This window comes from Plecotus auritus (genome assembly GCF_963455305.1).
Source record: "Plecotus auritus genome assembly, chromosome: 1".
In the NCBI taxonomy this organism is placed as follows: Eukaryota; Metazoa; Chordata; class Mammalia; order Chiroptera; family Vespertilionidae; genus Plecotus; species Plecotus auritus.
The window spans coordinates 141,434,552-141,456,254 of NC_137770.1; the positions used below are offsets into that span (position 1 = coordinate 141,434,552).

General features: G+C 45.6%; 1 protein-coding gene across 7 annotated transcripts in view; it reads right to left on the reverse strand.

Moving 5' to 3' along the window:
- Positions 1-429: 429 nt before the first annotated feature.
- Positions 430-21,703, reverse strand: part of KIAA1217 — a 315,669-nt gene continuing 294,395 nt past the window's right edge. For 2 of the 7 annotated variants that reach the window (XM_080661413.1, XM_080661408.1), the window contains 8 exons: positions 18,446-18,842; positions 16,794-16,977; positions 13,032-13,195; positions 10,971-11,135; positions 7,872-7,991; positions 4,046-4,123; positions 1,635-1,757; positions 430-967 (listed from right to left, as the gene is read on the reverse strand). In XM_080661413.1, coding sequence (XP_080517539.1) covers positions 473-967; positions 1,635-1,757; positions 4,046-4,123; positions 7,872-7,991; positions 10,971-11,135; positions 13,032-13,195; positions 16,794-16,977; positions 18,446-18,842 — 1,726 coding nt within the window. In that variant the 3' untranslated portion in view covers positions 430-472. Of the gene's footprint in view, positions 968-1,498; positions 1,758-2,284; positions 3,935-4,045; positions 4,124-7,871; positions 7,992-10,970; positions 11,136-13,031; positions 13,196-16,793; positions 16,978-18,445; positions 18,843-21,703 lie in introns of those variants that run through there. The other 5 variants (XM_080661410.1, XM_080661409.1, XM_080661407.1 and 2 more) reach the window with 4 other exon arrangements.

A 21,703-nucleotide genomic window follows, 5' to 3' on the forward strand; every position in this document is an offset into this window, starting at 1 on the left:
AAAATAAAAGGAAATATTATAGTATCTCTTTTACAATTTGTATAGTCACACTTGCGTATTTCTCTGTTCACTTCTAGTCTCCGTAATGAAAAATATTTTTATACAAAACATACTAAAATTCTGGAATCATACATGTTTTACATGCTGAATACATTTTTTTCCTGTCTCACACACACCCTTCTCTCTCGCCATACTCTCTTCCTGTAACACATGCTTACTTCATTTAACAGGTGTTGAATACAGACAGTTAACACTATGTAATTACAATAGCAACAACTAAAAACACCAAACCAAACCAAACAAGCTTTACTGAAATCTACTCATCCAGTATTTAGCACATACTTAGCATTAAGCCTCAAACAGTACAGCAATATGTTACATTCTCTTATGAAAACAGTTGTTAAAAGACTGTTACAATTTTTTTCTAAATTTTTAAATGTAACTCCAACTTGTGCCTAATAGGATGTGGCCTTTAAGAGGTTTCCTTTGCTGTGGATGGGGTGGCTTTGCTGGAACTTCCATTCTGTGCCTTGTAGCTGGTGAGGCTGGGAGTATGGATGGTCCTGATGCTCCTGGCACCTTGGTTCAGTGAAGTGGGGGAGGCGGGGGAGGGGAGGGAGGAGGCGCAGGAGGGAGGGGCTGCTCGGCCATTGGGAGTCTGCAGTGAGAATGAAAGATGGTGACCTTTCCCTGTGTGAGTGGGGCTCTGAAACTTTAAGGAGCCATTAGAGACAGAGGGGATGAGGGAGGCAGAGGAGGCAGGTCGTCCTGTTTGGGGGCTGAGAGGGTTAGAAGTAACCGGTGGTTTAGAAGCAGCTGGGTTAGGGAAGTTAGAGCTGTCACCGCTAGAAGAGGGCAGAGAGCCGCTTTTCCCAGAACTGGGAGAAAGGGCTGGAATCTTAGAAGCAGGTAAGGAGGGGAAAGCAGGCTTACAGTCCCCACCAGCTTTCTTAGCACTTCCATTAGCCTGCAAATAAAGATGGTGGGAGACAGTTTGTCAGAAAGCTGGTAACACGATCTTTCCACAGGGTCTGGCAACACAGCCCTTCTGAGAATAATTAAATAAAAGACATCCAACCCAACCAAACCAGTTCAAGGCCTGAGCTAAGTCTCATTGTGCTGTACTGAACCTGGGAGAAAACCCCAAAGTACAGAGCAGAGGATGCAGAAAGGAAGAAAGGAGACCATGTCTGGGGCTGGGTCAGCCATGCATCTGGGTTCTTAAGGGGCGAGGGTGGGGCGTGGAGCGTTAATGTGCCTCTAATGCAATGCAATCAACATATACGTTAGTGGGGGAGACTTTCAGGACAGTTCAATGACAGGTTTGTCTACTAGGTTTCTCAGAGCGTTCTGATGAACCACTACATTTGCCAAAGAAAAGCCAACCGGTGTGGCAGCTTGTGTTAATGGCTAAACTTGGGACTCACAAAGTAAACGATGTTTTATTGCAAGCATGCAAAAGTGTGGAGAAAAGTTCAACAAAGGTTTTTAGACTTTCTTCATGCCCCAGGTCCAGGAAGTCTACACAGACCATAGCTTACAAAGAAAACACAAGGTTTGGTATAAACTAAGTCAGCAACTTGCTTCACCACTGTAAGCGTGTCCATCCAAAACTGGTTTTAAGGTAAAACTACCTGACGATATTGGCGGGGATCCTGCAGTTTGGTCTGCTTGCTGGGCTTGTCCAGGCTTCCGGGTCTATTCTTGGAGCTCATGGGGACTGGCATCCTGCTGGTCTGTGGGGTCCCACTGGGGGCCTGTGGGGAAGAGCAGCGAGAGGGGGAAGAAAAGGGAAGCATGTGAGTGTATTATCTCTGAGGCCGGCTCACCGTGTGCCGAGAAGCTCAATGTGAGAAGCCACAGCCCTACATGCAGAACAGATCTGGGAGACGGACATCAGAAGACACCACTGGGTTAATTCCAAGAATCAAACAGAATAAACTGCTCCACTACTGATCAAACGGATTTTAATGTGAGTGTCAGAGCAATCATTTCAACGGCAAATGGATGGCCCGGCATCCTTGCGCTTACCCAACACCAATCAGCAACAGAGGTAAAACCAGAGTCAATTAGCTGTTAGACACCCAGTTGTTGTTGTTTTGAAGGGGAGGGAGAAAGTGTGAGAGAAGAGTATCAAGGCGAACAGACAAAAAAATAAATCAAATATAATAAATGAGCCACCTGAAAGGAAGCAAGTCAATCACAAGACACCTTTTGCTAATGGTGATTATGGCAGATTTAGGAAAGCAGCTGGGCCTTTTCATTTTCCATCAGACCAAGATACCTTACGTGAAGCTGAAGGTATTGATGAGGGGGGCTCTAGGGCAGTGGGAGCTTCTTCCAGAACTAGCAAGGCTCGGGGAGAGGCCTCCCGGGCTATGTGGGATGAGCTTGCAACAGAATCTCTGTTGGGAGAACATGAGGTATCAACGAGGGCTTTTGGACTCATTTCACTGATCGTATTTTCCAGCTGTTTGATGGTCTGCTCCAGGCTGTCCAGTGTTCTGTAGGTGTTATTTCTAATCTCATCAGTTCTGGAAATGGAAGATGTGTTCTCCAGACCGGGCTGCCCTTGTCTCCTGAGCCTGTTTTGGGGGGTGTCTTCAGGCGGAGAAGACTGAGTGATTTCGAATCGCTTGGCTTCTTTGTGCTGCTTCAAAGTGCCATCCTCTTCCTCCTCTTCGTAGACCACCACCTGCAAGGTCTTCTTCCCCGTCTTGGTTCCTGTGCGAATTGCCTGAGTGAGAGCAGCGAGTTGCTTTTTGGGGAATTTGAACTTGAACTTTTTCTTGGGACTTTCTAACTGGTCATATGCCACATCACACTTGCTTTCTGAACTTGGAGAATCTGCTCTGCCACTCATGGTCAGCTCAGCCTTATTCATTCCCTGTCCTCCTGACACTCTGGTGTCTCCTGAGAGGGAGTGTGGCTGCAATCGGCTCTCAGCCTGCAGTCCTGAGCCGGGGCCTGACACAACCTTATGGAACTTTTGGGAAGTGTTATTCTGGACCACAGTGTCTCCATTTTCCTCCTCTTCCTCCTCTTCTATCTTTTCCTCTGTCATCATTCTTTCTAATTCCTCATCGCACTCCTCAAATATGGTTGAAAGTCTCTTATATGCAGATCGGATGTCCATGGGTTCGTCAAAAATGATGATGACTGGTTTCTTGTCTAGGCACACGACTGGCTCTTCATTTTCAGTCCCTTCTTGTTGGGAAGACATCTCTTTTTTGGCGTCAATATTCACTGTCTGTACATCTTCTCCCTTCTTGCTCACTATCTCGCGGACCTCCCCGCTGGAGAGAACCTGGACTGCAGTTCTGGTAATCATGAAGGCGATGTTGTCTGTGGGTCCACTTTCCTCAGTGGGAGAACTTGGGGTTGATTCTCTGTCCTCATTAGGCTTCCCGTTATTAGCATGCCAAACCCCTTTGGGTCTCAGCACAACTTGGCCAAACTCTGTCACAGGAACCTCTTGATCTTGAGTTTGGACATCACAAATACTCAATTCAGTTAACCTAGTGGGAGAGAGTAGGTGACATCTATCTGCATTTTCTTGATCTCGTTGAGTCATCTCTTTTGTCTTTCCATAATTCATCTTCTGGTTCTCAGGGTCAGATGGAGGGCTCTGCAGTCCTGAGATTTTAGGCCCTTTGCTTATTTCATCTTCTAACAAATTGGTGCCAGGGAAACTGGAATTGACCTTAGACACATTTTTCTGGGAATAGTTTCTACTGTCTCTAAGTAAACTCTTATTGGGTATGGAATTTTCCTTCATTAAGATGTCAGTTTTATATTCTGATGTTCTTGAGGCATCAAGAATATCTGATGTTCTTGATGTCAGTTTTATATTCTGATGTTCTTGAGAAATACTATTCTCCACTCCTCTTTCCCACTTGGGATGGTCACTATGTGTAGGAGCCCCAGAGTTGACCTGCGAGGGAGAGTGGAGGAGGGAAATGACATGCATTAATCAGAAATGGATCTGCAAAGGAGGCTAATTAATCTGTATGGTATCGGCTGGAACACGGATGGGGGAACTCACCTTTCGGGATTCCATTTGGGGGCCATTTTCATATTCAACATCAGATTTCCGTACGTCTTCGTGGAAAAATTCCAAATTCTGGTAGGATAGTGTAGGACATGTTACTCCACAAAACCACACCCACCCCCAAAGTGGACTATAACTAAATTGTTCCTTTAATTACATTTCCAAAACATGTGGGCCAACCACAAATGTCACAACCACATTTGGGCCACCAGTCCAAAGCCTATAGCTCGGTTTACCTTGGGCTGTTTTGTTCGCCAGCTTCCAAAAATTCCCTGTGTTTGTGTAAGATGAAAATCTCAATTAGCAAAATATTTCAAGAAATTCAAATCTGGTGGGGGAGCAATGAAGAGAATAAAGGGACTGATTCTGTAGGAAACGTCCTCTTTTCAACATCTGACAGTGAGCTTGGCATAAGCAGAAACCAGCATGGTGTGCCATTGCAGAAAGCACACTATGTCAGCAGGCAGAATCAACATCTTCTGCCTGCTACTTAATTGTGTCACTTTAGGCAAGTCACTCCACATCTCTGGGCCTCAATGTTCTTGCTTATAAACTGAGGCACTAGACCAGCAGATTTTTCATGTCCCTTCCAGCTAGTTATTTCAGCCCTATCAGTTTTGTTTATGGAAAGTGTCCTCCAAGGACATCTGCACTGGTAGGGTGTAGGACTTCGAGATTTAAAAAAAAAACATTCTTTTTCAAATGACAGATTGAAATATACTCGCAGTTTGTACTTGCACTTGCCAAGGAAAGTGTCAAAATAGCCTTCAAAGTAATCACACCAAGAAGATCAAATGCAAATTCAGTGTGATAATGCTGCTAAAATATCATCTAAACATTTACAAAACAGATATCTGAGGCTAGGATTGTGACTGGCACATCATGATTAAGATTTTATTCACTATATAGTCTGATACAGAGCAAAGAGACATCCTGAGGCTCTCACCGAGATTCAAAACAGAAGAGCCCAGCCCGGAGGACCCAGGATGCAGAGGGCTCGCCCGGGAAGCGTGCCCTTCCCCGTGTGGCTGTGTCAGTAGCCCGGCCCTGTCACAACACTCACACTAACCATGTCCTGTCATTTCCAGGGCACTGCTGTCCTTTCTTCTCGTTGCAGAAGCCCAAGAGGAAGAGGTGAGTTTAGTAGGATGGGACATAATCCCAACAAGGTTGTTCGGTTACAGCAACAACAGCATAACAAAGCACAGTAACCCAGGCCCCCACCAAAGTCAACCCAGAGCAGTCTTACTACCCTGGTTAAAAATGGAAAGAATGTTCATACAGGTTAAAGGATAATACACAAACAACAGAGTCCCTATAAGTCACATGGAAAGATCACACAAGGTACGAGGTGCAATAGCCAGCCAACACCACCAGTTTAACTTCTCCTTACCCCCAGGAGGCCCCCAAACAACAGCAATGAATGACTCAGCTGCTGTAGTTGAATGACATAATATCTTTTGTGGGATTTTACATTTAGATGATTAAACAACTAATACAACAAGTAAAAGGTTTTATGAAAAAGAAATGAGGCTTGGGCCTAAAGTTTCAATTCCAACTATGGAGTTAGCACGTTAGGACCTGTGTGAGAATTTATGCTTGAATCAGGGAAGGAATAGCCATATGATCTAAAGAAGATGCCTGCACAACTGATGTTCTGCTGGCCCAGGTGCTGGGGGGTAGACCTGCTCTCTGTTCTCATTGGTCAGGGCGCGTGTCATACCTATCATGAAATATTTGGAATGCCACCATGTGAGACAAGCATTGTAAGACAGATCGAGTAGCAGGAATACTCCAATGGAAGGTCACTAAGATAAAGTTGCCAAGCTTAGGTTTCACATGACCTACCATTTTTGTCACTGGGCTAGAAAAAAGAATGGGTGTATCAAAGCAAGTGCATTAACTTTATTCAGAGTAGCATGGTCACAACTGTCATGTAATCTCACAATGATTTCTTAGATAGTCAAGACTGAATAATTAAGCCTCATTAATATTTATTTATGGGCTCTGAGATTTGGATTATTCAGACAACTGGTGAAGCAGGCTCAATACGCTTACGGGCAATAAACCAGAATTAGAGACAGAATTATAGGACTACTGCATAAAAGTCAAGAACTAGGCTAATGCTTTCTGATGACAGGAGAAATATTTTAAGAGGTATAGAAAAGGAGATGAGTAGCCCAGGAAGAGGTTAATGACAACAATTTGGGGACAAGACTGAAACCCACATTGTATATAATACTCAAATACAAGTCTGATACTGATTTTATGTAGTAGATCAACCTACTCAGTATAATGATCTAGAATAAGCACCTGTGATTAAACCCAGTGTTGGGCACTCAATACAGACCTGCTTATTATTAGCTGATGGACCGCTGATTGAGATAAAAGAGATGGACGGGATATGGGTTTCTAATTGCTGGACAAAACATCTCATGCAAATTTCAAGGCAATTAACAAAATTCTACAATGAGACAATAATCGTCTCTAGAGGGATCTTCAAGAAGTTCCCAGTTTCTAGTGTTTTAGACAAAAATAGTCCCATTGGCCCAAATATGCCCTGAAACTCCCTTTCATGGCCTGGTCTTAATAAGGCCACATAAGGGAATTCCAGAGACTGGAAAAAAAATATATTTCCAATATGATTGTCATGGATTCAATCCAAATTAGTAGGAGGTTTTCTTCATGAGAAAGATTTATCAACAATAATCTCATAATCTCCCGTGATGGGAGATAGCACGTTGCCTGGTTACTGGCTTCCTGTGGCAGACTCATTGTACACAGGGCTCTCCATTGGCTGTGAGCCAGGGAGGAGCAGGCGAGGGGCTGCAGGCACCAGGCTGCGTCTCTTGAAGGGTTGTATTAGAATAACTTCTGATTTCGTGACCCTTTAGCTCCTCACTGAGCTTACGTGCACATGGACTGCGGTGCCCACTTGGAGTCGCAATGCGCTAGCCGAGATAGTTGACTTCATTTAAGGGCCACTAGAACCTCTGAATTCTGAAATACACATTCTGGTGAGACATGTTAGGACTTGAGTTGGTCATAATAAGCTTTCTAGCCTAACATTTAGATAGCGGCTTCATTCAAATAAGATGACTCTATTGCCAAAATATCATAAAAGCTCCAGGTCTAACTTAATGTTGAGGTTCAATCACGTGCTCTCCCTAAAGTACTGAGGTCATGACAATGAACTTTGTTCCAGAGCCTGGACATCTGTTTCAAAGCCATTTGAATGCCACAAAGTGTATTAGCACTAAAACTATGCTGAACTTCTTCTCCTGGAAGGTCCACTTTGAGAATTTGTAATATAAGAGAATTCTGTTGGGTATCTTTAAACATGTGTGCAGATACATGTGTGTGTTCCCATGAGCATCCACCTGTGGACGACCGCAGGTGTGCAGCTCCGCCCTGAGCTTCCTTCCTGGAATCTATGGCTTTCACCGATTTTTAACATAGATGCTTTGGTCCAGAGATACGTTAAAAATGAGAAAAAGTGCTACAAACTCAGTTGGTGTTTCTTTTTTTGTGTCTGTAAGAGTCATTCTAGACAATCTTAAAAGATGTATATTCCTTAGTTTGTGAAGATAATGCTTCAATTCTGCACATACTATTGTACGCTGTGCACAGAAACAATGCATCTGCTCAGAAAACCTCAGCCAGTTATTTCTGAACTAAACGCAAAGCGGTGTCTCAGTTGTCTTTCTAAAGCTGAGAGAAAAGGAGAGGGCACAGAAGGACAAGCGCAGGAGCGGTTAGTGTCAGAGCAAGGAAAGAAGGGCTGTCCGACCGCGTGGCAGAGGTGTAATTGCCACGTTACCTTCTTCTCCTTGGGTGAGACTGTGGCCCCCGGCCTAGTGTCTTTAGCGTGACTGTCAGCCCGGGACTGCTCAGCATGACTGTTTGAATTTACATCCATAAAGGAACACTTCTGGAATGCCTATGGAATTAAAATACTGAGGTTAACAGGATTCTGTGTAGCGAGGAGGAAGGAGGAGACAGGCAGGCAGGGAACCAATCTAGAGTGTGGAGACCGCAGCCATGTCCTGCGTGCAGGTCACACCAGGGCCGGGAGGCAGCACCTTGAAAACCTGCTCCCCTTTTGGCCTCAGGCCCACAGAGCTGGCGGGGGGGCGGAGCCTGGGGCCAAGGCCTCCTGATTTCTGGGCCACAGCAAGATAAAAGGACACAGTTCTTGCATAGAACACCCTTTCTTCCTGTCCAGGGTGAAACTTGGTTTGTGCTTAGAAGGGCTTCTTGTTTTGACCTTTCAAAAATATTGAGTATGTAAATGAATTAATTAAAAAAACAAGAAGCCATCTTTTCTTTCTTTTTCCTTGATTTTTTTTTACCAGACTCAATTTATTTATTGAAGCTATAGAAAAAGGGCACAAGATATTAAAAACCTCTAAACCTTAAAATAAAAGTAATGCTTGCCAGTTCACTGTCTGAAATAGTAACAGGGACACCGTGCTCCGAGGTGTTCTGAGGCTCACTGAGAAAGCGGCGCTCTTCAGCACATGGGATTCTGAGTGGCCTTGGAACTAGCTGCCTGAGGCCTAGGCTGGTTTCTGAAATGTCCTGGTTTTAGTAGCCACACCAGCTCATGTGAGCAGGGAGCCAGGAGAGGAAGCACAGGCTATGTCTGCAGGGCAGAGGGGAGCGGCAGGGTGATGGTGAGAGCAGGAGACACAGTAACCCAAGAACCCATGTTTCTTGAAATCAGAGGTTTTCAACATATCACCTGGCTTAAAAGATACTATTACCCAGGGCTTACCCAGAGAAATTAAATCTGAATCTCTGGGCTGTAGGACTTAAACATTTTCCTATGTAATTCTAATGGACAGCCAGGATTAAAAACTACTTATTTAAATGAATCATCTCAAATAATTCGTTCATATTTCCTTAATGTCAAGTACTGTCATCTGGAAATAACTGCAGGCAGAAAGAATAACCCATGCCCTCCCCAAGTGAACGTCTCATCTCTGGTCCAAGTAAGAATGGAGCTGATGCCAAGGACTCTCCCCAGCCTGCTTTCCACTCTTTGCAGACTCTCTGCTCCCGCCACTCCGGCACCCTTCTTGTTGGCCCAGAGTTGCCCAGGGCTCCCGCTCACTAAGACCACTTGCCATATCTGTTGGGCTGTTAGACCCTGGACTTCGGAGCCTGTGGTTTCTGATGATGCCTGTCGACAGGAGCATGAAAGTTGTTCCACAATTGCGCTCCTTGTCCTGCCGTGGGGTTGAGGGCTGTCTAACCAGAGCCACTGGCCAACTTTCTGAGCAGCAGGATGGGTCCCTACCCCAGCAGGATGGCTGGGTTTGATTAAGTTAGGGTTAGAGCACATCACTCACCATTAGTACCTAACCACCAATAATAAAACAAGAAGCCAGATACACTGCTTTTGTAAAGCTTCCAGTTAAAGCATCAAAGATACTCAGACTTCGATGGAGAGAAATATTCTCAAATGATGGGCTCTAAGTGGCTAGAACAAATAAATTAATGTTCTTAGGAGGCTAGTGCAGGATTATTCACAAGACTAACACTCTCCACTTCTTTGCTTATTAGTAATTGTTCACCGTGTACAGATCTACAATGATCTAGTGCTCTGTCACCATTTGAATCAAACCGGGCCATGACCCATTCACACCCTAATTTGGGGCCAGATGCTACAACAATCGGCCCTAGGATCTGCCTACACATCTTAGAACATGCACCAATCCCATTGACAAGTAGGCTTGACATGCCAGGGTCAATAGCCTCATTGGATAACTGGGTGATGGATGCCTCCATGCTCCCAGCTGTTTCATGAGTTGCTAACTTTATAAGTCTGTGATTCCTATGAATGAAATCCTCAGCCATTCTAAAAACCTGTGAGTAATCTGATTGGTGGAGGGGATGTCCCAGTCCAGTCTGTGAGTTTTAGTGAGGCTTGAAAGGCTTGTGCATGTGACTATCAACCAGCAGCCCCACGTTCGCTATAAAATCCAAGCAGCTCTCTTTAGCAGGCATTACCACGGAAAGCAGAGTAGGACAGCAGCAGTGGAAATGACATGGTTTAAAAGCTCTCCCTATTCCAAATGCAGGATGCAGATCCTCGGGCCTGCACACAACCATGGGTACACTGGTAAAAAGTAACATGTTTTGGAGCCCCAAGAAAGTTGTGATCTTACCATCTGAAGGACCCAAAAATTCTATAATAAGCATGAGTTAAAATGAAATACTCTATGAACAGACTTAGGTCTAAGCATTATGCATATGTCTTTCGTTAGTCAAGTTCTCAGAACATAAACACAGGGCAGATTCACGTCCACAATTTGAATGTGGGATCAGTTTTGGGTATAGCCCCTGTACCCCATCCTTAATCCTATGAGTTGATTGTGGCAATTAGTTACAAATAAAAATCTAAAAATAACCATTTCTTAAATAGGCAAGGAAAATGGTAAATAAGACTATTTGGCTTTTCAGAATATTTGAAAAGATGAAACTGACATTGAATGGGAACCTTGTATGGAGTGAAGGAGGCCAGATGACTCAAGTTCAGCATTCTAAATATCAAGGCCAAGTAACAGGACCCCGCTTGAAGTGGGAGTTCAGCAGTTCTTATCAAGAGAAACCATGGCCAGTGTTTCTGATTTCCTTTTAAATTATTTTTTAAGGGAAACAGAGACTATCAACACAGAGAGGAAGAAAAGTAAATTCTACCAGCCAGAGCTAGGAAAGCTTGCAATTGATTTTCTGTGTACACTGTCTGAATTGTTCCATGAAATTGTCATTCTTTATACACATCCTAAAGGTGGGCTGAGAGCCCAGTGAAGGCCAAGGCCAGCCTTCTCTAGCCAATGAGTCTGTGAGAGATGTAGGCAGAATCCCTGATGGGAAGAGTAAGGAGCCATGGTCAGTCACTGCATCCACATACCTGGAGTTCTGCCATGATTTTGTCTCCTTCTTCTTCCTCTTCCTCGTCCTTTGAGGAGCAGGTAGTGACTGGTGGTGGGGATGGAGTCCACGCTGAAGCAGGCTCCTCTGCTGGGCACTTTGTGGCTCTAGCCTGCAGGCTTGGTCCGGCATCTTCACTGCTTACCTATGGAAGATTCAAGCCACAGATGTTCGCTAAATAACCCCAGGTCTGGCAAAAAGAGGGAGTGACCACAGAGGACCTCATGTTCCCTCACTGTATACTAAACTGACTTCCTAGCTCTTCAAATTGAGTTGAAGGGCTATTTTGTCCACTTGCATTTAGTTTAGGTTTTTGTTCATGTAAGCTACCATTTTGGTGAATGGATTGAAGAATTGTAATAAAATTATAACTCCTCACCATTCAGTGCCTGTAAGAAAGGTCCTCCCATACTATCTCTCCTTGAAACTTTAATTTTACATTGAACATTCTATCTAATAAAAGAGAAACATGCAAATTGACCATACCTCCACTACATCCACAAGCCACGCCCACCAGCCAATCAGGAGCGAGTATGCAAATAAACCCACCAAAAATGGCGGCAGCCACGGAGCTGGAGAGAGCAGGAGGCTTGGGTTGCCCCCGGCGATAGAGGAAGCCAAGCTTCCTGCCCCACCCTGGCCTCCGCTCAAGGCTACAAAGTTTCAATTATAGAAGATAAATAAATCCCAACAAAAATGGCAGCAGCCACAGAGCTGTAGAGAGCAGGAGGTTTGGGTTGCCCTGGCAATGGAGGAAGCCAAGCTTCCCACCCCGCCCTGGCCTGCCCTGGCCTCCGCTCAAGGCTACAAAGTTTCAATTATAGAAGATAAATAAATCCCAGATCCCAGGGCCTCCGCTTGGGTCGCTGGGGAATGTGGCCAGCCTGCAAACCACCACAGGCCCCTCACCCAGGCCTCCCCATGCCCCAAGGGAACCCCCACCTTGATCCGGGACACCCTTCAGGGCAAACCAGCCGGCCCCCACCCGTGTACCAGGCCTCTATCCTATCTAATAAAAGAGTAATATGCAAATTGACCATCACTCCAACACACAAGATGGCTGCCTCCATGTGGTCAAAGATGGCTGCCCCCATGTGGACACAAGATGGCCACCACAAGATGGCCGGCAGGGGAGAGCAGTTGTGGGCGATCAGGCCAGCAAGGGAGGGCAGTTAGGGGTGACCAGGCCAGCAGAGGAGGGAAGTTGGGGGCGACCAGGCTTGCAGGGAAGGGCAGTTGGGGGAGGACCCAGGCCTGCAGGGGAGAGCAGTTGGGGGGGACCAGGCCTGCAGAGGAAGGCAGTTGGGGGGGGACCAGGCCTGCAGGGGAGGGCAGTTAGGGGCAAACAGGCTGGCAGGGGAGCAGTTAGGCATCAATCAGGCTGGCAGGGGAGCAGTTAGGCATCAATCAGGCTGGCAGGGGAGTGGTTAGGGGGTGATCAGGCTGGCAGGCAGAAGTGGTTAGGGGCAATCAGGAAGGCAGGCATGCGAGCAGTTGGGAGCCAGCAGTCCTGGATTGTGAGAGGCAGTCGGACATCCCTTGAGGGGTCCCAGATTGGAGAGGGTGCAGTCTGGGCTGAGGGTCACACCCCCCCACCCCGTGCATGAATTTCGTGCACGGGGCCTCTAGTAAAAGATAAAACATGCCATGTTCTGTGCAAGCTAAAGCTTATTAAGCAACTCTCTGTATGGACTCCCTCAACCATGTTAGCTCATCCCAGTTATCTTTGTAAGGTGGTCTTTCTTTTGCTTCCCTCTGCTACCCTTACTTTCAATCTCATGATGACCTGCTGGGGAAGTAGCTTATGATTTGCATTTCACATCATTACAGCTAAAAGTCAAGTAAGGATAAAACTAGTGTTGCTGCATCTAGTGCAGTAGCACTGGCTGTTGTTTTTCCATCGGTGGTACTTCCTGCCCATCTAGTTTTATTTGATTCTCAGCCTCAGTACTTTTTATGTTCCAAATGAGAGCAGACATGACCTGTCTAAGGGAATCATATGAACCCAGTGACCAGTTTGCCAGGCCTTGACCCATCTGACCTTAGTGATGGCGTTCTCCTTCCTGCTGGGGTAGACCACTTCGCCAGTCCTGGTGGTGGTGAGCCCGGATCCTGGCAGGTAGCTCCGTCTCGGGGGCGGGGGAGGAGGGGGTGGGGACTTGCCCCCCAACCTGTCCAAGTCCTGCTCGGAGCTTGGAGAGTCTTCTGTAAAACAATGTGCCACTGCAAGATGTCGCTCAAGAGTCTGGTGTATTCTTATAACCTTGATACATTCTGATGCAAAATTTTCTCTATTCCCTCCATAGTGCAAAAATTAATGGTAAAAACCCTGCAGCCCAACTGACTTGAAATCCTGAAAAGACCTTTCACAAGCTAATTAACCCCTCTCTGCCTTCGTTTTCTCATCTGTTAAATGAGTATTATAACAAGCGCCTTTTCATTGGGGTGCCCTGAGGATTAAATGACTTACTATACATAAAGCACAGTGCTTACTGGCTTATGATAAATGTTATGCAACTATTAGCTGTCATTATTAAACAAAAAAAGCTATCTTGGAGAGATGAGTGATCAGACCTAAAGGCAAATGCAGAGCCCTGCACGGTCTCCAAAGCCCCCAACCCCCAGGCGAAAAACAGCCTTCGGAGGAGGCACTGGGCAGGGGTATGTTAGAGTAGAATATGGCCAAGGAGAGGGCAGAGGGAAACTGGGAAGCACATGGGAACAGAGAACAAAATCACGGGGAAAGTGGGGGCTTTGGTCATGGTTATGGGCTTGAAAAAGGCTCTCTGCTAAAGAACAGAGACAGCAAATGCAGTACAGAGAGGATTATAAATTAGTATTGGTATCTACTCAGCTTTCCCCAGGAAAATGCTCAGAAAGAGCCTCATGGCAAAGCCCTTCACCAGCCTTCCCCACTTCAGCCCTTTACAAACACTCTGCCCAGCATCACTAAGTGGTAGAACCAGAAATTCAGGGTCAGCACTTGTAGCGGGCTTTTCCCAACCCTCTCTAGGGACTGGAGTGTTTGTCTTTTCTGAGCAGAGAGACAGAGTTCTTTAGAACACTTGACGCGTTCCCATTTATAGTGTGACAGACTTGCCCGAGTGGTGGCTCAGTGGTTGAGCATCAACCTGTGAACCAGGAGGTCAGGGTTCGATTCCTGGGCATATGCCCAGGTTGTGGGCTCAATCCCCAGTGTAGGTCAGGCAGGAGGCAGACGATCAATGATTCTCTCTCACCATTGATGTTTCTCTCTCTCTCTCTCTCTCTCTCTCTCTCTCTCTCTCTCTCTCTCTCTCTCTCTCCCTCTCCTTTCCTCTCTGAAATCAATAAAAATGTATTAAGAAAAAATAAAGTTGTGACAGACTTGGGAAATCATGAGGGTGACATGCCAGTGAGTGGACAGTTCCTGTCTCATGCACGAGGGTTCTGGGTTGGTTACAGGGCCCCGCAGCATCGGGGCTGTGCTGGCTCCTATGCCAGCAGCCTGGCCTCGGGATGGTTACCTCCAGGTTGGGTCCCTCTTGCAAGCATGTCAAACTCGCTGCCGGTGGGCCGCATGCCTCAGCACAGTCTGGCCGACCCAGTTTTCTCCTCTCAGGTGTGATGACAGACTCCCTCTTTGAGCAACTTATTCAAGCTCCTCTCAGCCCTCTTCTCACTAGCCCTGACCTTGATCTGCTGAGCCAAGCTTTAGCAAAGAATCCAGTTAGCAAGAATACCCCATTCTTGATATCTGAGAAGTTCTTCGTTCCCCACCCTGATATCTAAGTCCTTGGCCTGCCTTTCCCACCTGCTACACTCAGAGCTGAGTCAGTCTCTCTCCTCCTTTGCAAGAGTCTTCAATAAAGTCTTCCTTGATGTTTTTAAATATCTGTCTTTGTGAATACTTTTGCTTTACCATTGACTGAGGCCACCATCCCCCAAATTTTCCATTCATATTTTTGGGAGCTATCCATCCTTCCCCATTATATATATAGGCAGACAATTCACCCAAAAGGAAATACAAATGATTTTTTAAAACCCCAAGCTTAGAATTTTACCCCTTTAATAGATAAAAATAAAAGCAATAACATTCATGACAAAGAAAGAAAAATAATAGAAATCAAAGTTTACAGAGAATGGATGATACCCTCACCCACTTCTAGTGGCCTGGACATTAGTAGACTCTTTCTGACAAGAAACCAGGCCACGTGTTAAAAAAAGAAAACAACAACAGTAAGAACACTTTAACTGAGTGAAGATACTTTGGGGAGTAATTAAAAATATAATTTATGCAAACTTTTTTTTAACTCTGAAAGAATAAAAATCCCAAATGAGGTTAATAAAATGTATTGTTACTATTTTTGTTGTATAATCAGGAGAAGGAACAATTATAATTTATTTATCATTCTAAATACATCTTTCTTTTCTTTTACTTTATTTTTATTGTTGACACTATTATGGATGTCCCCATTATCCCCCCTTTGCCCACCTCCACCCAGTCCGTCCCCCTTCCCTCCGGCCATCACCACACTGTTGTCTGTGTCTATGAGTTATGCATACATGTTCTTTGGCTAATCTCCTCACTGTCATTCATCCAATTCTTACTCCCTCCCTCCTCTCTAACATCTCATTCTAAATTTATAATTTATTTGTAATTTTAAAACATCAAAGGAGACTATGACAAAAAATAATAATGGGGAGAATGAATTAGGAAAGAGAGAGATGAAATGAGGTAGAGATCATGTTATCCATTAAAAATTCTCCGTGGGAACTTTGGGAGAAACGCCGGGTTGGTGAGAGCAGACCTGCCCCTCCCAGGGCCCTTTCCTCTCTGGTCTGCATGCCTGACCCTCCAGGGGCCTAGCCATGCCTCTCACAACTGGCAGGTAGGGAAGGAGGTGAAAAACGCCTCTTAGCACAGACTGAGGGGAGACTTTCAGTGAGTGGGGTTTTAGAGCAGCTTTGTGGAATGAAAACCTGGAGTGGTACAGTGGTTAAACTGTGCTTATAAATTTCCTTGACAAGTCAAGATGGTGATTCCATTTCAAATTAATTTTAGTTGCTGGATGAGATCTCATTCATTGAGTGTGACACATTGGGCCACAAATAAACAATGATGTCACATAATTTTTTTTTAATCCTCACCCTAACTCAAGGATTTTTATTGATTTTTTTTTCTAGAGAGAAGGGAGAGAGAAACATTGATGTGAGAAATATCGATTGGTTGCCTTCTGTAAGTGCCCTGACCAGGGAATTAAACCCTCAATCTTTTGGTGTATGGGATGGCACTCCAACCAACTGAGCCACCTGGCCAGGGTAGATGTCATATAATTTTAATATCAGAATAAAGCACAAGGCTTGTAATTACTTAGTAGGCTGAGTTTTTTAAAAGTTATTTTATATTGCTACTGACATATTGAGGCTTAACTTCCATAGTTCAGTTGGTTAAATTTACAATTTAATAATTTTGATTTAAAAAATACGATTTCATCTTATAAGCTACTCTCCCCCTGGGAGTTCATAAAAGCTGGCATTTTCTTTCCACAGCATATGAAAAACTCCTGCTTTGAATGCAGGCCTCATACGCTCCCAGCTGGTGCTGGGAAGTGTCATGAATTCACAGGAAATGCAGAAGCTGGGAAATCTAAAAGTTCCCTTTTTGGGCATTGTTCTAGCATCCTAATATAGAACAGCTTCCCTACTTGGCTATAGTTATGGTTTCAAAGTAGTAGTGAAGCTCTAGGGACACCTGAGAGATTGTAAGAGCTTGGCCCCACCCTGACCCGAGGGCAGCCAGCGGCAGCTGTCAGCACCTTACCGGAGAGTTCCAGCCTGTCCCTGGGAGCGTCACCCTTGGGCTTTGGGCCGGAGGCTGGGGGCATCTCTAGGTTTGGAATTGACTTCATGATATTGGCCTGAGCTTCTTCCAGAAGCTTCTCAAACTCTTTCCCATTATAGTGGTCCAGGTTTTGTCTTTTCTCTTCCCATTTCCTTTCTGCTTGCTGAAGGAAAAGAACAGGTGAAGAAAGTTGTTAAAAACAGAGGGAAAAGCTCATTAATTTTTTAGAGATTTCCTGTTGGGTGGGAGGAGGTGTAACACAGTTAAAGTGTTGGTAAAATAATGCTCTGGGTTATGTGCTGAGGAACACCTGGCAAATCAGACAAATCTGCTGTCTGCTGCCTCTTCTATAGCTAAATGGGCTGCATTTAAGCTTGTGACACTCATTCATATTGCAGCAAGCTCAGAAATCAAATTCATTCATTAAACGATGACTGAGCACTTACCAAATACTTCTACCAACAGTAAATAAAACAGGACACAGACACACTATCCCAGGTAAGTATCCATAACCAAGTTTTTGTTTTCTAAATTGAGTTTTCATTGTAGAGATGTTCAAACAAACAGAAATAAATACCAAAACACTCACTAGGAGCAAAGAATCCCATGTCTTGGTTCCACTTCTGTCAAAGACTTGCTATATGGCTAGTGGGCCACATTTTCTTACTTAGAAAAAGGCGGAGGGGGGGGGGGAATGAGATTACTTAGATGACCTGTTTATAGTACAAAGCCAGCAACAGTTGATGAATTGAGGGCACACAAATACCACATGAAATGATTCTTGATGTTTGCAGTTCTATTGCTTTGCGTTATCAGCAGTGCTTGGGCAAGAATGATCATTAGTTTGAAAACAGGCATTGACAAAAAATTATTCATTTCTGTAGATTCTTTTAAAAATTGAAAATGAACTGTATGTTAAGAAACACCGACTTTATAATCATTCAAAGTGTGCATACATTTCTTGGGACATCATATCCTATATAATGAAGGGTAATATGCAAATTGACCATCACACACTCACAAGATGGCTGCTTATACCAGGTTGGTAGGGGGGTTAGTGAGGGACAACCAAATGACTGAATAGCGGGCTGCATGGGACAACCAGGCCAGCAGGGGGATTAGTGAGGGATGACCAAACGACTGGACAGCAGGCTGCGTGGGTGACCAGGCTGGCGGGGGGGGGGGGGGGGCGCGCAGTTAGAAGCAACCAGGCTGGCAGGGAGGAAGGGGGCAGTTGGAGGCAATCTGGCCGGCAGGGGGAGGGGCAGTAAGGGGCGACCAGGCAGGCAGGCAGGTGAGTGATTAGGAGCCAGCGGTCCAGGATTGTGAGAGGGATGTCTGACTGCTGGTTTAGGCCTGATCTCAGGGATCGGGCCTAAACCGGCAGTCGGACATCCCCCGAGGGGTCCTGGATTGGAGAGGGTGCAGGCTGGGCAGAGGGGACCCCCCACACATGAATTTCATACACTAGGCCTCTACTATATATATAAAATATAAACACATTTTCACAAAAAATATTACTCAGATACATGTATGAGCTATCTCTACAGCCAGGCTGTAAATTCTTCAAGGGAAAGGACTATGAGTTACACTCCTCTATGGGGCTACAAAAAATGGAAGTAGGACTCTACCTCAATAGACACCGCCCTGTTCCTGGCACTCACACTGTGGATTTCCTCAATGAACAAGTTCTGCATGGAGGAGCCATTCATGGGCGCCTGCGGGGACTGAGTTGCCTGTGATGACTGGGGAGCTGAGGTCACTTCCTGTGTGACAGCCGGAGGGCTGGTCGGGTGCTGGGCAGGGTTGGGTGGGGCGGAGGAGAGCTGGGAGGGCTGGGTGACCACAGGAGAGCTCTGTACATGGTGAACCATCAAGGGCACCACTTCCGACTTCACATCTCGAGGGACTGCTGCGCCGTGGAGGGGCTGGGATGCCAGGACTTCTGCGGCGGTGGCCTTCTCCATGGCCACATACTGTGCGGCCTCGGCTGCATCTGTCCCTTTCAAGAGCCCATCGGTGACATGTCTAGGAGAAAGCATGCACAGCTATGAAAATAGGTGACTTTCATTTTATTATTATGGTGCATGTGAATGCAGTGCCATCCCAAAGCCAGGCAAGATTTTGTTGCAAAATTAAAACATTCTAAAACTCAGAGTAGCAGCTCAGGGTTGAGGGTTTCCATAGCTACTTCCCAACGGGTGAATTTCCTCCTACTTATCTCTGGCAGCTGCTTTCTCAGTCATGTCCTCAGGAGGTGGCCTGCTTTGCTCTGTCCACTAGCACTGTTGTGCCCTGACACACAATTCCATCACTGCTTTGGGTGGAGGTGGCAGCATGAATTGGTCACATGATTCTAACAATATCTCCTCCAGCTGATCCCGGTGTGGAGAGCCCTCACAGATGCAGTTCTAATCCCCAAAGCTTCCTGACACCCCAGATGCTGCTCCGTTCACTTCAAATGGCTCAGGAAGGCAGTCTATGTTCTAATGCCTTCTGCTCACTATTCCTGGTGCAAGCCGGCTTCCCCACCGGGACTTGACCAAGCTTTCTGCAAGGTCACCATGACACCAAGTAGAGCAGCTGGGTTAGTCCTCATGCTTTTCTGCTTTTGGGGTCATGTGATGCTCTTTGCCCACTGACACCCATGGTGCAGTGAGAAAGACATGGCGTTGGGGTCAGACAGACCTGGGTCTGAACATCAGTTCTGCCACGTTCTACTGCCATAATGCCAGGGACGTCACCTTTTTGAGTCTCAGATACTTTTCCATAGAATGTGATGATGCCAACGATGCCAACAGCTGATGATGTCTTCCCTAGGGTGGTTGTTCGGCTCAGTGTAAAGTTATATACTAGTATGAGACAATGTGAGACTTGTACCTGACCTGTAATTTTTGATTAGTCTTTCTCCTCTTACTAAAATGCTTTCTTTTTGATTTGAAAAAAAAAAAAAAGACACTATATTCTATGAGTCTCTCCTGCTACTCACATCTCTGTTCCTTTTGCTGCTTAGTTTCCCTACCCTGTCCCTTCAGCCCTGAGGATGCCCAAGGACCTCTTCCCACCTTTCCCTCTCACTCTACCGTAGCCATGTCTTCTACTTCAAATAATCATCTTCATGAAGGCAACTTCTGATTCTAAATCTCTCTCTCCTTCCTCCTCCCTCCTCCCCTCCCAGTTAGGCAGGGACACCCCTCTGTCTCTCTCTCTTGAACTTCAGTCCACATTCCTAAATACCTAGTGGGCAGCTGTGTTTGGTTATCCTTCCAGCACCTCAAATGCAACACATATCAAAACATTTCAGCATCTTCCCAAGCTGCTGAGTGGCTCTGACTGTGACGTTATCTCCCTGGCCATGGCATCAGGACACAGGCACATCCTGTCTTCCTCATTGTGTCTCCCCAGTGCCAGATACAACACATTACATACACCAGACACCAATACCAATTAGTAGTGTAAAGGCTTGTGATGGGCAGCCGGATGGCAGCTAAGATTTCTTTTATTTTTATTTTAAAAGTAACTTACCTGGGTTTGTCATTCTGACCACTGAGCATTTATGGAGCAAAAAGTCCTATAACATTCAAAATACACATCACATCTTTTTAAGAACTTGATTCCCTGGAGATAAGGCAAGCACTGAGCTCCATCCCTCTGTGCTGGCTCTAGCACTTTGTTTTAGTTGTTTCACAGGGGAGAGAAGGGAGAAGGGACAGCGCTGTCTGCCAGCCACTATCTGTTTCCACTTAATAAGAGTGGCTTGTTCTGGGCTTTGCAGATGGGTTACCACATTTAGGGAAGAGCTTAATGAAGAATTCTTTTACCAGATTTTTATCCTGCTGGAAGAAAAAGTTCACTCTGACAACTTAAAATGAGAGGACCTATGAGAAGATGTGACTCAGGTACAATTTCTTCCTGTACTCAGTCAGATGTGGTCTCTGCAGGAGACCACTGCTGGATTTCAGAATTCCTTCGGGAACTTACGCAGGAGATGCTTATCATGTTTGCAGCTCAAAGGAGGCCTTTTCTTGAGGTCATTGTTAATAGAAAAATCTCACTTGTTCCTATGGTTAATAATAATTTACCTGAAAGTCAACTGCACATTTATTTATCTTATAAATCTGATCACATGGTTACAGTTAATGACTAAAATTCTCCCAAGATGTCTTATTTGTTCCTTCTGTCTGTGACCTGCTCTCAAATCTGGTCTAAGAGCTGAAGGGTAATGTATCTACAATTTCCTAGTTCTATTAAAAGCAGAAAACTCAGGGACTGCAACTGTTGGAAACTGGTTTAGTTTTGGTAGTTGTGTCTACTTCCCATGTGAGAGAGGAAGTTTTATAAGGGCAGGGTTCCTGTTTGTTTTTATTATCATATTAGAGGCCCGGTGCACAAAATTTGTGCGGGGAAGGGTGTGTGTCTCTCAGCCCGGCCTGTGCCCTCTCGCAGTCTGGGAGCCCTTGGGGGATATCCGACTGATGGCTTAGGTCTGTGAGCCTGGCTTCTGGGCTTCTGCTGAGCGGTGCTCCCCCTGTGGGAGCGCACTGAGCACCAGGGAGCAGCTCCTGTGTTGAGCAGCTGCCCCTGGTAGTCAGTGCGCGTCATAGCGACCAGTCGTTCTGCCGTTCGGTCGATTTGCTATATTAGCCTTTTATTATATAGGATTCTTAACACCCAATACAAGGCTGGACAGGCAGACTGTCCAAACATTACTGACTGCCTGGGCATGAGATCAGAACCAACTCTGCTCGCCGGAGTCAACCTATCAGTTCCTATCCCGGCCCCACCTCTGACTTCCAGTGAACTTCCTCGAAGCTCAGATTCTCCCTAGACAATGGGAATGAGAATGCCTGCCACATAGGGCTGCAAGTTAGGACAGAGCAAGCTAATAC